Here is an 18356-nt window from a genome sequence, read left to right as displayed (position 1 = left end):
TCAATTTCACTTCTTAAATACCTCAATTTCTTAAAATCTACTGTGACACTTGTTTCAATGCAATCTGTTTCATTTTTAAAGAACGTATTTAATCATACCCAGAGGCGTGCATTCTATATGCCTTATACTTACCCAACCCTACTGCCTGCCTTGATTAAAAACTCACTGTGCACGCCAGCGATCATACCGTGTTGGAAAATGATGCACCGAAACAGGTATCTCAATAAATTCAAAGAAATAGTCTATTTACCGAGTTAAATTTTAATTGAAATTCTTAGATATTACCACAAAGTGACTACCGAATCAATGAATGAAATTTTAGAGGAACTAGACTGTGTTGAAAACCATTGCTATAAAAGATAAAAAGCCGCCAAAGAATTTTTTTTTTTTTAATTTCTCACTTGGTTATGTCGAACTAAATAATGAATTGAGACCAATCTACTAAATTTTTAAGTTAAAATTATGTATCTTGGTTTTGCCAGTAATTAAGCCATGTGATCGGCATGAAAACAGCCAAATGAAGGTATAAACAACAATATGTTATAAATAACCATATATTGTTATTACCAGAAGCCGACGTGGACCCCTGAGGGGCCAGGACTCCTAGGATCTGCGGAGTGAGACGGAAGGGGAGCAGCTCGGGGACGCACTGGACCTGAGTGGAAGTGCCAAATGCATATCCAAAGTCCACCCCGAGAGCGGAGCCCGTACTCAGAGACACCAGGCAGTTGGACAGGTGACGATCGCCAATTCCTAAGTTCATAATAACTTTAATTAGATTTTTTTGACATTTATTTATTTTCAAACATATTACATACACAAGTCGGCTGTCCAAACTTAAAACACAGTAAGGGAATTTTTTTCCATTTTTGGACTAAGTAGACTCTACTTAGTCCAAAAATGCAAAAAAAAATGTACTGCAAAAAAAAAAGTAACTTACTGTGTTTTGAGTTTGGACAGCCGAAGTCCCTTTATTTAAATTAAATAAATATCATAGATAGTATAGGAGGGCCCGGGTTTGATTCCCAGGGGAAATCCAGGCCTCCAAGTAGCTGAGGGTGCTGACCATTACTCTACGGAGGCGGACATGTAATATGTAGTAAAGTTATAAACTTACCTAAAATCCAATGAGCAATGTTCATGGGAGCCAGGGACTTCACAAAGTTGCTTCTCATAATGACAAAATTATCTGGAGACACAGCTAGTTTCATAAAGGCATCCCTGTTCAAAAAAAAACCATAACATATAAACGAAGTAGCAAAAATTTTAAAACAATTTATTTATACCTGGAACAAGCTCGGCTTGCTGTACTGACTATAAGAATGCTCGCATCGTAACGTGTTACGTTATGACGAAATGACTTCGGTCAGTCCCCACCATAAGCGTCAGAAGAAGAATGAATATTAATAATAATAACCTGAGTAAATATGGCGGGAACATATTGACACCCTCCTTGTACAGAGCCTCGCTAATGGAGATCTCAGCAGCCAGCTTCCCGTACAACTTCAGCTTGTTGGCGTTGCTATTATTAGGGAAGTCTCCGATGGCTTCGTCCCGCTTTGACCTCGCTTCAGCTATAATGTCTGTGGAAATACAATACAATGTGCCATTTGTAAGCCACTCAATGCTCAGTTTTTTTTAAAATAGTTTTTTAATAATTTAGAAAAATAATTAATACTTTTTTTAAAACATTTGTTTTTGCCTACGCTTCAAAATTTGGCAAAAATGTGACACCATCATCATTAATCAAATTTGTGGATTCCATAGCCACCATTTTACTAGGGTGGTGCTTGTTAGATTATCTGGGCGTTAGATTTGTGAGCACCCTGACATTTCACGATCACATAGAGGCAGTCAGTGGTAATGCATTGAAAATGCTAGGATTTGTTCTGCGTACTGCCAGGGTTTTCGAAAATACCCGCGTGCTGAGAACTCTTTATAACTCCTTGGTGCGAAGTAGACTCGAGAGTGGCTCGATGATCTGGGGGCCACACAAGCTTAAGTACTCTCTTATGGTAGAGAAAGTCCAAAAGAAGTTTTTGAGGTATCTCTACATGAGAGAGTACGGCTATTATCCTTGGCTCTACCCGACCCAGTTTCTCCAGGGTATGCTTGGCTACAATAGTTTAGAGACTAGATGGAATGTGTATTTAATTACGCATTTTTATCGATTGTTGCGAGGTATGATCGATAATCCTGAAATTATCCGGAGCATTGGTCTGTATGTTCCCGATAGTTACCTAAGACAGCGTCGGCATAGATTGTTTCACATTCCTATACACAGGACCAACCTGCCGATGGTTATGCCTGTAATAAGAGCTACCGCTATGTTGAACAATATCACATTGGATATTGATCTGTTCCAAGTGTCCGAAGGAGTTTTCCAAAGCGGGATTCTTCTACACCTTTAAGTCTTCTTGCTTACTTTTACTTTTAATATATACGCCTTGAATATTGTTTGTTATGTATATATTATTTTTTTATTGAATAAATTGAATTGAATTGTTAATATGTATACGATGCAACAGTTTCCCGTGCTTTCAGCATTTTCCTTATTGCGCCAGAAGATTGTTGCTCTACTACTTCCTCTGGTCGTTATGCAAAATGTTGCTCGATAAGGTAGCATTTTTTTACACAATCTGTTGCTCGCTATGCGAATTACTCGTTATAAGAGGTGCTCTTGAGAGGTTTCACTGTATATTCCAATAAAAGGTGCCAAGTGGAAATTCAATTCTGTTCTATCTATTTCAAAACTACCCGCCTTCATTATCCAATTATTAATAGGTCAATTATTTTTGTTAAAAAATAAATAAGTATTAATAGGTCATTTATTATTACATAATATGTAGCACTTTTGCAAAATATAAGTTCCTTTAACCTTTTAACCGCGTTCACTTTGTTCCTGAGAGACGCCCGTGCGCGGCGGTATTTCGCCGTTATTTAAATGATTACTTTTATCATGTATTTAGTTAAGAAACGATTTATTTTCCTAAGCAAAAACGTTCAATGGGATTCATTGTGCCTTTTTGGTACTCTATAATACACTCGTATCACATTATTCTTGAAATATATGGTAATATAAACAAATAAGATCGTAACAAAAACAAATCAAAGCACGCATCGTGTGTCACTCTTACCCACTGGCGATGCGTAGCGTCGAGAGTGAGAGAGATATAGGGCATGATTATAGCGCGGACTAATTACCGACCGCAAGAAAAATGAGGGATCTGTTCTTTTATTTATCCTTGTGATGTTACAAATTATTAGTCAGATATTTCAACAGATGTCATAAGGCCAAGGATTGACGTATTATTTTATCCAAAGTTCCACACCATGAAAAAATCCCTCCAAGTTGAACTGAGGTTCGAAACTTGGAGTAAAGTAAAAACACAAACGGTTATGTCAGCCGCGTACAGGGAATGTTTTGTGAAAACACATACGGTTATGCGAGCCGCGTGGATCCGGTTAACCAAATGTGTTTTATATTGTTTGATGCGTATCTGTGTTATAAATCTTGTGGTTCTATGTGTGTTATTGTATTGTATATCATATTCTCATTTTACTAAAAAAATTAATCAAATTTAAACCGTATTTTTAATATTAATATTGTAAATACCTTCAGTTTTAGGGTCAGAGTAATTAGCTAATTCTCGTAATGTGGTATGTCCCTCCAACCACTCTATTAAGCCAACATCGTGAGATAAAGGTATAACCTGAAAAATAATTATTTATTATTTTTATTTTTTATTTACAAAAATATTACAATTTGATTCATTTGCGACATTGCAATTTGAGACATTTCTACTTTTAACATATTTTAATACTAGTTACTCATTGTTTATTGTTTATATTTATGAATGATATATGTAATACTTTTTTTTTCATTGTATTATTTTTTAATGATTAATGACATGTATAACAGGACCTTAATTTATTTTTAAGAATTTTCATATCCTTTTTTTTAAATATCTGTAGAAAGGTTATTGAAATATTTGGTTCCCAAATATTTATAGTCTTGTTGGAATTGTTTGGTATTGCATTTTGTTATTATAAAATCGGATAAGGATCTCAAAGATTTTTTTACAGATTATTTATGTAATATCAAAAATTATTATTCCTTTAACACAATTCATAAATAAAAATAAGAAACAGCTTCTACCCCCTCTCCAACCTTCAACATCCAAAGGAGACAACTCTATCATTTGGAATTAGCTACACATACGGTGTTTGAAAATGATGCGGAATTCACCGAAACACATGCCACATAGATTTTAAGAAACAGTAGTATTTACTGAGTAAAACTTTAATTAAAAATGAGAGTTTTTTCTTCATAGTATTTAAAGTTGAATAATTCCAACCTTGAAGGTGGTTATAGCCATGCCCATCTCGGACAGGGGATGGTTCATCAGCTGGAAGAGCTGCTGGATCCTGTCGTCCTGGCGCAGGTCCTCGCCACACTTCACCAGGAAACCATACCTCTTCCCGTCGGAACCGATTATACACATTCGGACTGGTCTGCGAAGAGTCGATTTCACAGTCACCTAGAAGGGGAGATAAATCAGGCATTGTGGTTCAGCAACAGCAAGAGAGCACCTAAATGTCACACTCACAATAAGCACCTAAATATAACACTGCTAACAGCCTTTTTTAAATGATTTATTTATTTACATATTTAATTTAGTTACAAGAGTTTTTAATTTGTTTTTTAGACATTTCTACTTTACAATCTTAAAAGGCAAGTCGGGCTGTGGTCCTGTGGTTAGTGTCGCGGACTCTTGAATCAGAGTTTCTCGGTTCGAACCCACTCTACCACAATTTGATACATATTTCTAATAATGAGCAGCTTAGGCTCACAGAAATAGTAAGAAATTGAAGTATTTTTGTAAATAATAAAAACACAAATATTTAAAAATAAAAAAATAAAAAATAAAATAAATTGATTATGCTGTTCTCTCCAATAGAGACACTAAGCTCTTGTGCTTGGAGATAAAATATCAGTCCAAACATAAAGATGCATTTCTTTGCTTTTGGGAGAGTGGCTTCACTGTATTATTAGGAAATTATTGATAAAGGCAACTCCTGATACAATTGAAATGGTCATAAAGTTAGCTAACCTCTAATTTATTATTAGATTAAAACCAATATTTTTAGCTTTTCCACTTTTTTATTTGACCAGCGACCGGGTTTCGTCGTTACCGACATCATCAGACTGGGAAAAAAAACTTCCAAAAAAAAATAAAAAAGTGGAAAAGCTAAAAATATTGGTTTTAATCTAATAATAAATTAAAAATGCAATTCCATCACGAAGTGTCAGTGGATAATATAAATCTATTAGCTAACCTCTACTGAAGTACTATAAAAAGCATATATATGAATACAAAATCTCACAAATTTAAAATGGTTAACACACTTCAGTCATGAGTATAATGATAGTATAAAGCAACATTTGTAGCCATAAAAACAATCAAATTCTTCTTCAGTCTAGAAAGACCATCACCCTTAGATATTAGCGCAGAAAAGGAACAATGTCGACTGTTACGACTAACGGGACTGGAACACTTATGATGAGGAAGACGGAAACGCGCAAATGAAGATCGATTATTTATTTTTCGAAAATTACAAAGGTTATAAGGGTGAGAAGAACAATGCGACGCCAATAGACAAAGAGCGAACACGACGTATATATGTTTGAATTTTAATGTTATCTGAGCACACAAAAATTTGTCCTCCACTCTTTATATACGATTTTAAAGGAGTTACATGTGGTGGGGACAATAATGTCTTCTTCTTCGTCTTCTTCTTCTTTTAGGACTAGGTCCTGTCATTCTCGGGTCGCTCCTGGGAGGTGGAAGACCAGCTATCCTTCCATCGTTTAAGGTGGTCTTCCTGGGGGTCTGATCCCGCCTATGCTGCTGTCCGCTGCCACCCTCACCACTCGATCCGAACTCGCTCTTCTCACATGATCTCTCCAGAAACGTCTTCTTTCTCTTCCCTATCGCACAACATCTTCAATATCGCAGATTTTTCTTATTTCTGAGTTTGTTACTCTGTCGCGAAGTGTTAAGGCCTGCAATGGGTCGTAGAGTCTTCATTTCGGATGTCCTAAGAAGGCTTTTTGTTCTCGCGGTGTCGGCTCTTGTTTCCGTGCCGTATGTCAGGATCGGTCTTACGCAGGTTTTATAGATCCTCACCTTACTCTCTTTCAGTATGTATTTGTTTCTCCATACAATTTTTTTTAAGCATCCAGCTACAGCAGAGGCCTTATTGCTTGCTCTCTTACTTCATTGTAGAGGTTATTGCTGCTGAACACTTCGACACCCAAATACTTGAATTGCATAACTTGCTCTATGCTTTCATTTTTGCAAGTTTGCATCGTATTGGGTGTCTCGAAGTGACCATGCTCTTTGTTTTGTTAATGGAGATTTTCATGTTTTATTTTTGAGATGAAAGGTGAATTTTTTACAATAATGTAAATAAATTAAAGTCGATGAACTGCGTCTCTTTGTTTTTCTCGCATACATTTATGAACATGTACAATTTTAATACACAAATTCTTATAAAAATACACAAATTTGGAAGGAACATTGACAGAAGTAGTAACGATAGACAAAGTAACCTAAAAAAAAGCTGTCAGCAGACAGAGTGAACACAGTGAACGAACCTCATTATGAAATCGCCCGATGGTGACATGTTCCCGAACATTGGGTGGGACATTCCCGAACCCGTCGTACTGTCCGAATATTTCCAGTCCACTGCTTTGTTCTTCCCCGAACCTCGCCAGGTATGGGCTGAAGTTAGCCAAGCTCCGTCTTCCCGTTATATTGTTACTTTTGGTATCCTCCTCCGTTAGCAAATATATCTTCTGCAGCTGTTGTAAGCGGCCATTCTTGTCATCTGAAAAGTTACATTACAGTTATAAAATGGAAAATCATATGGTTAGTGCTTCAAATATATATATAAAACCCTTATCTACACCCCAATGGTGCATAGGACACTGCTTCAGTGTTATCTTGATCGTTCACACATGAAGATAAGGTGATCAGCCCTACGCTTCAGGTGCCAGTCCAGGGTAATATTAAATAAATATTACAGTGAAAAAATCACTTATATTTATTTGAACCCCCTGGGAATCGAACCCGGGACCTCCAGAACGGTAGCCGAGCGTGCTGACCATTACACTACGGAGGCGGACAAAATATAAATATAAATTATATTATAAATAAAGAACAGTTACCACTTTTCAGAAGGGACTCAAACATGGATTTGTACTTTTCAAGTACACCAAAAACAGGTCCTCTTATATTCACTCCGCAAATGGAGTCATCTCTGGGGTACAGTTCATTATTCAACTCTTCAAGTGCTTGCGTCAAATGTTTGTCATCTGAAACCAGAATAATTTTCAATTGATTCACATTATACGAACAAGACTTTCTTCTTCTTTTTCAAACCCTTATCCGCAACCAATGATGCATAGTGCACTGTTAAATATAAACGCAGTGTTATCTTGATCATTAACCAATGAAGGAAAGGTGATCAACCAACCGCGATAAGTGGATCATAAGTAATAAGATTATTCTAACCCCTATACGCACCCAAAGGTGCATAGGGCACTGCATCATATAACAGTAGTGTTTTCTTGATCGTTGACACATGGAGGAAAGGTGATCAGCTCGCCGCTTCAGGTACCAATCCAGGGTAATATTGAATAAATATTAAAAAGAAAAAATCAGTTATATTTATTTGACCCCTTCCTGGGAATCGAATCCAGGACCTCTAGAACGGTAGCCGAGTGTGCTGACCATTACACTACGGAGGCGGACAAGTAACGACTATGTAGTTTTTTCCGCATACATTTTATTTGAACAGCGACCGGGTTTTGTCATAACCGACATCATCAGACTGGTAGTATTTTACTATATAGTTGTTATTTTATTCTATAAAATGCAGTTCACCGAGAAATGTCAGTACAAAACTTAAATCTAGTAGTAACGAGATTTTAGCCTGCACATACTATACTTTACAACTTACCCAAGGTCTTCAATGAAATTAACACTTTCTTCATGGCATTCTGTAGAAATTTGAAAGGGCAGCACAGGGAGCCGAGTGCTCTGGCCAGATTCTCTGTGTTCCGGTCAACCAGAAGGGCATCAAACCTTCAATCAAAATTAATCAAATTATTTAGGAGGCGTTGCACAGCAAGCATCATTGTTAAAACAATATAGCCAACTTTACAAAATTAAATAGCTCATTTAATTTTGAGCCATTTACTATCTTCATGGATGATTGAAACAGATTAATAAACAACTAAAAAATATTACAACTAAAATAACAAAGACTGCCTTTACCTTTTATTGATAATTAATATTGTATGTTAAACAATAAACTTTTTCTTCTAATAATTTTTATTATTTTTTATTGATTTTTTTTTTACAAAATACATATTTAAATAATACAAAATAGTTGGTAAATATACAATACATTTCAAATATAACGTTTCTACCTCTCTAATAAACTAGATACTTGTGTTTAGAGAGGGAGTTCGTAACAAAGTAAATAAAAAATAAAAAAAATACTCCTTGGTATGGAGTCTAGGTAGGGGTGTCTTATGTTTTTTTTTTATTTTAGTTTTAAAGGTTTGTTCATTTTTCAAAGATTTTAAGTTTTCCGGAAGTTTATTAAAAAAAAAAATTACCTACGTACGTATAATGGTTTAACGCTGCTGTTGTTCTACATCTGTGCAATATTAAATAATTATAAGATCTAGGGTTACGTGAAATTTGCACTTCACTTGTTTTTTCTTTAAAAGTTAGTAAGATAGAGGTTTTATTAAAAATTTTCTCCAATTGTTGGTGCATTAAGTTCTTTGAATACTAGTTTTGAAGGGTAAGTTCTGGTAAGTTTGTTAATAAATAAATATTTTATTGTTTATTATTGAAATGCTTTATATTCACATTTGTCTTTGAAAGTTCGCTTTGTAATGAAAACTCCGTACTAAAAAAAAACTCAAGGACATCAGTTCTCACCCCAAGTATTCTACCTTCATTCTGTTGAAATCTGCTTTCACTGTTGGTTGACACATGAGTTTAGAGCGATAACAATTTTATATGAATATGGGGATATATATAATTTTCTGGCAGAACATTTCCCCGCCGATTCGAAACAGGCCAATACTTAAACCAATCCACTGCGAAAGTGACGGGGAAACTCTTGAATAAGTTTTATTTAAAATTTTGCTTAGATTGTTTATAGAAGAGACAGATTTAAGCTCCTTTTTTTTGTAGACGTATCACTCATGTAGTACATGCTTGCTAACTTGCATGCTTTTTCATCTTTTTTATGTATTTAATTTAATTTAGTTTTTTTTTTGTTTTCTGATAGTCAAGTATTATGTATTTTATGTTAACACTTTTATTCTAGTGTACTTCTTATAATATCTATTGTATTCTTGCCAGTCTCCATTACTATGACCTATATTATATTGTTTACCCACACACAGGTCATGCCCTTGTGGGATCTTTTTTTGTATTTATATTTTATTCATATTTCTTGTATTTTAATTTATGTCATGTTTGTATAATGCAAAAGAATTTAAAATAAAGAAAAAAAACTTTAATGTCTTAGAATACTTATATGATATAGTTGGAGTATCTTTTTAGAATGGTCTTGTAATCGTCTTTGCACAAACGCAACATAAAACTTTTTAATGATGGAATTATGACCTAAGATCAGTGATTTCCAAAGTAGAGGATATTTTTCCAGTATATACCTTTCCAGTCCCCCTCCATGGTGTAATGGTTAGCGTGTTTAGCTACCGTGCTGGAAGTCCCGGGTTCGATTCCCAGGGGGGGTGATATAAATATTGGTGATTTTACATTCTAATATTTATTTAATATTACCCTGGACTGGTTACTGAAGCGCAGGTGTGACCACAGTGCCTTCATATAAGTAACAATCAAGATAACACTGCGTCAATACGATGCAGTGCCTTATGCACCATTGGGTGCGGATAAGGGTTAGAATAGGGGTTCCCAAAGTGTGCGCCGCGGCGCCCTGGTGAGCCGTAGAAAGTCAAGAGGGGCGCCGTGAGTCGATCCTCTATCATTTTCCGAAACCACAAATATTCACAGGTACCTATAAAGTAACAATTTATATTTTGAGAGCTAGCATCTTTCTACCCAACTTCTATTACTGTAGGTAAGTACCTATTTCTTTCGACTATAATATATATACATATGTATATAGTCATATTATCTATTCCAAATAGCTCACTAAAGTAGGGCGCCGTGACAAAATACTAAACTTTGAAGTGCGCCGCGGGCTGAAAAAGATTGGAAACCCCCGGGTTAGAAGAATATACCTTTCAATGATATCTTTCATGGAACACAAGGGTTTCCAAGTGTCCCGGGACAGTCGGTAGTGATGCCTGAGGGCGGCTGGGTACTGGCTGGCCACCCGCACTGTGAGAGGCAGCAGGCACTCCTGCAGCGTAGGAAGATGAGCCAAGATCTGGGTCACCCAAGGCAGAAACATCCAACTGGGTGTCTTCTCCACCTACCAATTTAAATAATTGTTCCTTCTTAATTTGTGTATTTTATATAAAAATTTATGTATTAAAATTGTATTCATAAATGTATGCGAGAAGAACAAAGAGACGCAGTTCATCGACTTTATTTGTTTATAATATTGTCCCTACCACATTTAACTCCTTCAAAATCCTATATAAAGGGTGGAGGACAAATTTTTGTGTGCTCAGATAAGAATATAAATACTCATATAAAATTCAAACGTATACCTATACGTCGCGCTCGCTCTTTTTCTATTGGCGTCGCTTTGTTCTTCTCGCCCTTATTACTTTTGTAATTTTCGGAAAATAAATAATTGACTTTCATTTCCGTCATCCTCATCATAAGTGTTCCAGTACCGTTATACGTTACAGTAATATTATTTTTATTACATTGTTTGCGGGAAACGCTTAAAAGTGTCTTTTACATACTGTTAGTAGAGAGCGGGAGACTTTTATAAGCGTTCTATTTGCTTACTTTTGGTAGAGCGCGAGAGACGCCAAAAAACATGGTGCAGATCAGAATTGGGTTTGTGGTTATTTGTGATCAGTACATTGCGGGTGGGGCGGAGGGTCTACTTTATTCTTCTTTTGCCAACTTGATTACTTAACTTCCATAATTTAGGGTAAATGAAAATCTAAGAAATCGATATATTTACCTCGTTTTTAAAGATTTCTATAGCATGGTCATCAGGTGATAGTAATTCTAGCTCCAGCAGTAATACTGGGAACAGTTTTCTGGCTTCTTGGTGGCCGTGTTGCATGGCGCGAAGAACTCCGGTAATAATGAAATTAACTAAATTTACACAATTACTGTCTGAAACTAAAGAAAAATTTGCCAGTGTTAGTTTCATATTTATATATAAACCAACCAAAAAATAATTGGTAACATATTTTTTTGCAATTGATGAGAATCGAATCTAATCTGTGATGCGACGGTATAAACTACTCTTTACTATTACATAATAGTGAAGAGTAATACCGTGGGTATACTGGCAAAAAACGTTAACTAGTTTTTGCCAGTACACCCTCTATATAACAGTTGTTTATACAATCAGTTGTGTAATAAATTAGAAGGCTTATTGTTAACACATTAGTTACGGCAATGTTTTGATAAAACTGTATCTTGAGGCGGGCGACATTAGACAGCTGTCCGGAAATATAAAATATGTCAGTGAACTTCATATTTTAAACTTGAGGTTGAACTCGAAAACAATACAAAAACGGTTAAATGGTCTCTAACGTCTCAAAATAAAATCATGTTAGTCCACAAATCACAAAAGTAAAAAAAATGTTAAAAACACTAATAAAATATTAGAAAATAACACAGTTTAACAACCGCCGAAAACTCAAAATCTGCGAATAAAAAATGATTTATGGGCTTTCCCCACACGCGTTTATTGCTTTGTAAGTACCAACTGCCGACTTAAGTAAAGGACAATGATATTTGTATTTTATTTCATCTTAGGACAAAGAAAAAAACGCACCGTCTGTATCCATTGTTTAAAGTTAATTTGTAACATTTCCTTCAAAACAGATTACGACCATTAGCTATGTTTTGAACCAGTAAATATCAGTATTATTTTTTTATATTACAACGACATCTATCCACTACACAACAAAAGCAAAAAGGCCAAGAGATTAGAAGTTTATGACGTGTTTTTTGCATACTAAATTGAAGGTAGCCGAAATGCACAAAAATGTGCACCCCGCCACCACACAAGGTTTCTGAAACGCACAAATATGTGCACACCGTACACAATGTGTTAAGTAATATTTTCTGAGGATTTACTTAACAGTAAGCCATTTTTGACCATATTAAATGAATTAATTATAACTAATAAATTAATTTGATATGGTTTAATAAAATAAATGTGGAAAAAACCACATAGTTTTTATTTATTCTATAAAATTCAGTTCCACCAAGAAACAAAACTTAAAATTTTAATTGAGTTTGCTTAGAAGTTATTGTAAGCTTTGTATTTCGATTAATTCATTATCAAACACTGTACAGAATTTAATAAATAGTGATATTTATTAGAGTAAAGGTTATTTGGGTATTTATTTGAGTAAACTTAAACATTTATTTAAGTAAACTTTTGTCCACTTCCGCAGTGTAATGGTCAGCATGCTCGGCTACCGTTCTGGAGGTTCCGGGTTCGATTCTCAGAAGGGGGTGTAATAAATATAAGTGATTTTTTCACTTTAATATTTATTCAATATTACCCTGGACTGGTGCCTGAAGCGGAGGGGTGATCACCTTTCCTTCGTGTGTTAACGATCAAGATAACACTGCGTTTATATGATGCAGTGCCCTATGCACCATCGGGGTGCGGATAAGGGTTAAATTTTTTTTATTTGAGTAAAGGTTATTTATTTGGGTATTTATTTGAGTAAACTTATACAAACCCACCGTCACAATATTCCGCCTTGGCCTTCCTGCAGTAGCGCACCATGTGCATGTACGTCTCGGCCAGCAAGTTGGCTCGCCAGCGGGAGGGGGCGCGTTCCCTCCGCCCCTCGCCTCCGCCGGCCCCCGCCGCGTCGGCCTCCGCAGTCTGCACGGCGCGCTGCAGCAGGCCGGTGCCGTACCCGACCAGCTCTTGGCGCAGTCGGCTGGGACTGAACACTGAAGAAAAAAATACATTTATTTATTTAAACTTTATGCACAGAAAAGAAATAAGTACATTGGCGGGCTTATTGCTAAAAAGTCAAATATCTTCCAACCAACCAAAAACAGACTAGTGATATTGATCAAAACGTTTGATACCATATATAGCTGTTCGCAATCAGAGGGTGGATAGTGCTTGAATATTAAAAAAAAAACATAAATTACAAAAGATGACTGAACACTGATGAAAAAAAATTTTTACTTATTTAAACTTTATGTACAGAAAATAAATTAGTATATTGGCTGGCTTATTGCTAAAAAGCAGTATCTTCCAATCAACCAAAAACAGACTAGTGATATTAATCAAATCATATATACATAGTATAGATACCATATATTAATTATATAAATATAAAATAATTGCATGAACCAGTCTATGACGCGTTGCAAGCCTATAAATACTTACTTACTTACTTACTCGCAACCCTTGTCTACACCCAATGGTGCATAGGGCACTGCATCAAATTCGGTACTTACATGAAGGCAATGTTGTCACTCTTGCACTTCAGGAACCAGTCCAGGGTAATATTGAATATATATTAGAGTGTATAATCACAAATATTTATTTTCACCCCCCCCCTGGGAATCGAACCCGGGACCTCCAGCACGGTAGCTAAACACGCTGACCATTGACCATGGAGGCGGACCCTAAATACCCAAACTTTTATATTCTTCTTTATCTTTGTTGAGATGTCAAGAGAAAAGAGTAATTGCTGCTACACACCTTCGCTAACAGGGGCATTAGGGTGCAAGATATCCATGACTGCTTTCTGAACTCCAGGATCCCTCCAGCAAGGATCGTTCAGTTGGGAGCACAACTGGTCTGCCATATCGGAAGCAGTAAGCACGAGCTCCAGGTGAGATTCTATATCCCCATCTCCGTGACAAGTTTCTCTAACATTCTCTGTGAAGAAAAATGAACAAAGGATTACAACATTTTGAGTGTGTCCAAATTAAAAGAGTTTCTGCTCAATAAAAAGCTTCTTTTCATCTCACCAATAGATGTCTCTAGTGAAGTTCTAGTGATTCAAGAACAATGTTTCAAAATTGGTTCATATATATGTTCGCCTCCGTAGTGTAATGGTCAGCACGCTCGGCTACCGTTATGGAGGTCCCGGGTTCGATTCCCAGGGGGGTCAAATAAATATAAGTGATTTTTTTCACTGTAATATTTATTCAATATTACCCTGGACTGGTCTTGAAGCGGGGGGCTGATCACCTTTCCTTCATGTGTAAACTATCAAGATAACACTGCGTTTATATAAAGCAGTGCCCTATGCACCATTGGGGTGCGGATAAGGGTTTTATATATATATATATATATATATTATATATATATATATAGAACTTCCAAGAATAGTATTTTCTGGCGTTTCTCATGTGTGTGATTATAATCCAGGATTCGGACCTCACATACTAGTAATATAAGAGTTTCTGCTTAGTAAAAAGCTTCTTTACATCTCATCAATAGATGTCTCTAGCTAAGTTCTAGTGATTCAAGAACAATGTTTCGAAATTGGTTCATATATATAGAACTTCCAAGAATTTGAGTGGCGTGGTTGTCAATAATGGGTTGAATTGGTGAATGTTGCACGTAAATGCCCAGACTTCCATATTCTTCTTCATCTTTGATGAGATGTCAAAAAATAATGTGAACAAAGGATTGATTACTCCGTATCTGAGATGAAAAACTTTTTCCCAAACTCGGTATTGAATTGACTAACTAACCACTAATTGAAAACATCCGTAGTTTTTGAAACTAGTTGTGTAAAATAAAAAGTCAATTAGTGGACCAATACAAGTGTTTAATTTTTAATAATTAACATGTCATTCCAAAAAGTTAACGCCATATCAATAAAGAATATAACTAACTAACCATCACGCCTCTTCCCCACAGGGGTGGGTAGGGAGAGTAGAACGCCACGCAGCCTTTGTAAGCGAGCTGATCACTTTCAAGCACTTGAAACACTTGATCATGCCAAAAATAAAGATAATTAAAAATGTTATTTCCTCATTTACATATTTTAACCTTTTAACCGCGTTAACTTTGTTCCTGAGAGACGCCCGTGCGCGGCGGTATTTCGCCGTTTTTTAAATGATTACTTTTATCATGTATTTAGTTAAGAAACGATTTATTTTCTTAAACAAAAACGTTCAATGGGATTCATTGTGCTTTTTTGGTACTCTATAATACACTCGTGTCACATTATTCTTGAAATATATCGTAATATAAACAAATAAGATCGTAACATAAATAAATCAAAGCACGCATCGTGTGTCACTCTTACCCACTGGTGATGCGTAGCGTCGAGAGTGAGACAGATATAGGGTATGATTATGGCGCGAACTAATTACCGACCGCAAGAAAAATCAGGGATCTGTTCTTTTATTTATCCTTGTGATGTTACAAATTATTAGTCAGATATTTCAACAGATGTCATAAGGCCAAGGATTGACGTATTATTTTATCCAAAGTTCCACACCATGAAAAAATCCCTCCAAGTTGAACTGAGGTTCGAAACTTGGAGCAAAGTAAAAACACAAACGGTTATGTCAGCCGCGTACAGGGAATGTTTTGTGAAAACACATACGGTTATGCGAGCCGCGTGGATTCTGTAATTTCATTTTGAACAGTGGCGAAATTGAAACTATCAAGCTTTTACAGCAGTATCTATATTTCTGTCAATTCTTTTTTTTATTTGGATATTTTCCTGGCTCTATCCCAACTTATTGTCTTTGAAGACTGCTGGAGTCAGTTCTCCTCGTCCTTACGCTAAAGGTCCTTCTGTCCTGGGCAATGTGACCTAGGCCATACCTTTGTATCATTTTTACTTTCTGCACCATCCATGAATTCTTTGGTCTTCCTCTAGATGTCATTCGAGGAACATCCACAGCGATTGCCTGGTTCACAATATGATCAGGTTCTCTCCTATGTGCCCGTACCATTTCAATTGCCTTTCCTCTACCTTACTATTGATGTCTGTTATACCTAGGCTACCATGAATTCGTAAACTTTTTATTTTGTCTCTGAGGGATTACTTAGATATTTAACAAGGTACAAATTCTGATTTACCTCCAAATTTCCAAGTCTCAAGAATGGCATCGATAACTTTGCTCGGATTGTTTTGGTTCTCAACTTTAAGCTTCATCAGTTTAGTGATTTGCAAGCCCCAAGCGAGTTCTTCATCATTATCCAAATACCTGAAAACCATACATACAACTTCATCATAGTCCAAATACCTGAAAACCACACATTTCAACGGTCAGATTGTCTTGATTGTTCTAAAGGCGTAATCTGTGAAAACCTTACATTAACCCTTTGACTGATGAGATTTAATTAAGATAAAATTTCTGATAAATGCACTAGAGCAAGGCATTAAACAACAAAATTTTTCAGTTTTTATTGAATCTTTAAACAAGGAGAATTTTAAACTACTAAAATAAAAAAGATAGAGAAGAAAAGTATTCAATAACGAAAACAAAAAGTACACATGTGTATGTCTTTTGTCATTGACTGGAAAGTTTTTTTTTTCAAAAAAAAACAAAAAACTTTTTTTTTCTTCTAACTTTCACTATTACTGTTTCTAACTACTGGTGGAAGAGCATTCCATGCCATCGGTCCCGCAACAGCAAAGGCAATTTATTGCGCTGGTTGCGAGCTGGTAAGATCACTTTGCCCATTGTAGTTGTAGCCGATTAAAGCATGAGACGTCTATCAACCAATTCGTCTGGAATGCACACCTCCTTTGGATACTCTGGAGCATGAGTAGACAGAGTTTATACTCAACCCTTTTAGGAAAGCGTAACTAGTGTAGCTCATGAAGTATAATCCACGATGGCCAGAAATACTCACTCGTAATGTTTCTTAATAAGCTTATCCGACAGATCCAAATTCTTCTGGTGAATGGCGGCCTTGAGCAGGTTGAGTTCGGCGAATCTCTGAGTCTTGCACAGCTGCTGTATGAGTGTGCCGATTCTCACTCGCTCCTCACAGTCGGCCTGCGAAATCTGCTTCTTCAGCTGGCTCTGAAGGCGGGCGGTGTACACCGACCTGGGAATAATGCCTATTAACCCTTGCTGTAATTAATTTTAGTGTCCACAAGGCGGACCTCTAAAATTTTGACATGGAGAACTTGGAGAAATTTTTAATTAATTGTTTTGAGAAAGGAGGAAGGTTTATTGAATAGGCTAGCTAACTATCTATAAATAGTAAAAAGGCTCATAAAACTGCCGCAAAAGCCTCGGAAAAAGGACAGATCTGGAACACGACCCATGCTAAGACTGAGACATTGAGAAAATGGAAACATAATCAAACAAGAATTGCCTGTTGCAGCATCACCTCATGGAACAAAAGACATCAAGAAATCATGAAATATCCACTTCAAATCTCTGAGATGGAAACTCCGATATATACGCTGCGTAAGAAACATTGATATCCGGAGCATGTGTAAGGTGGAAGATATTGTGAGGTGGGAACGACAACGAAGGCGAGAGCATGTAATTAGAATGCCAGAAGACAGACATCCACGAACCGCCTTCAAGGAAATCCTGAAGGAAGTAGACCCCCAGGCAGACCTCCAAAAAGGTGGAGAGATAGTTGGCAGTCAACATCCCAAGAGCGACAGGCGGAGGCACAGACAGATCCTGAGGATCTATGAAAAGAATAAGTTATTTTTATTTTGTTTGTAAATAAAAATAAGACTTGGCACCGGCAGAAACATCCTCTCACTGGGTGACTGCCAAAAAAAATAAAATAAAAATAAAATGATACCTTACCTGCAGGCCAGTCTCACGTCCCAGGCCAGGGTGTCATCTTCCCGGTGGGGCACACAGTGCCTCCAGCTCTGTCCCAAGTGTGCGATGGCCCCTCTGAGGTACTCTTCAGTGTGGCGACTTCCCCTGACGCTGATTGACGAGAAGACTTCTAGAAACTTGCGTGTCTCGGCCAGCTAGATAATGTATGACTTGGTGAGATGACTACTAATTTCCTTTTCTTCTTCAAATCCTTATGCGCCCGCACTCAATGGTGCACAGGGCACTGCATCATATAAATGCAGTGTTATCTTGATCGTTAACACATGAAGGAAAGGTTAGCCCTGTGCTTTAAGTACCAGTCTGGGGTAA

General features: G+C 36.5%; 1 protein-coding gene across 1 annotated transcript in view; it reads right to left on the bottom strand.

Annotated features, from left to right (window-relative positions):
- The window catches only part of LOC148309091 (DNA-dependent protein kinase catalytic subunit-like), a 67915-nt gene that overhangs the window by 3672 nt on the left and 45887 nt on the right, over positions 1 to 18356 (bottom strand). The window contains exons 34-48 of the mRNA XM_088260590.1: positions 18009 to 18181; positions 17086 to 17283; positions 16306 to 16433; positions 13957 to 14136; positions 12975 to 13190; positions 11221 to 11384; positions 10358 to 10551; positions 8029 to 8153; positions 7235 to 7381; positions 6662 to 6894; positions 4359 to 4541; positions 3617 to 3713; positions 1418 to 1583; positions 1118 to 1221; positions 568 to 753 (exon numbers count right to left, since the gene is read on the bottom strand). Of these exons, the coding sequence (XP_088116716.1) occupies positions 568 to 753; positions 1118 to 1221; positions 1418 to 1583; positions 3617 to 3713; positions 4359 to 4541; positions 6662 to 6894; positions 7235 to 7381; positions 8029 to 8153; positions 10358 to 10551; positions 11221 to 11384; positions 12975 to 13190; positions 13957 to 14136; positions 16306 to 16433; positions 17086 to 17283; positions 18009 to 18181 (2494 nt within the window). The remainder of the gene's footprint in view (positions 1 to 567; positions 754 to 1117; positions 1222 to 1417; positions 1584 to 3616; positions 3714 to 4358; positions 4542 to 6661; positions 6895 to 7234; positions 7382 to 8028; positions 8154 to 10357; positions 10552 to 11220; positions 11385 to 12974; positions 13191 to 13956; positions 14137 to 16305; positions 16434 to 17085; positions 17284 to 18008; positions 18182 to 18356) is intronic.

This window comes from Brachycentrus maculatus, unplaced genomic scaffold (genome assembly GCF_059751285.1).
Source record: "Brachycentrus maculatus isolate JH-2025_06_01 unplaced genomic scaffold, ASM5975128v1 h1tg000139l, whole genome shotgun sequence".
In the NCBI taxonomy this organism is placed as follows: domain Eukaryota; kingdom Metazoa; phylum Arthropoda; class Insecta; order Trichoptera; family Brachycentridae; genus Brachycentrus; species Brachycentrus maculatus.
Note: the sequence above shows the minus strand (reverse complement) of the source record. Positions and strands in the feature narration are given on the sequence as shown.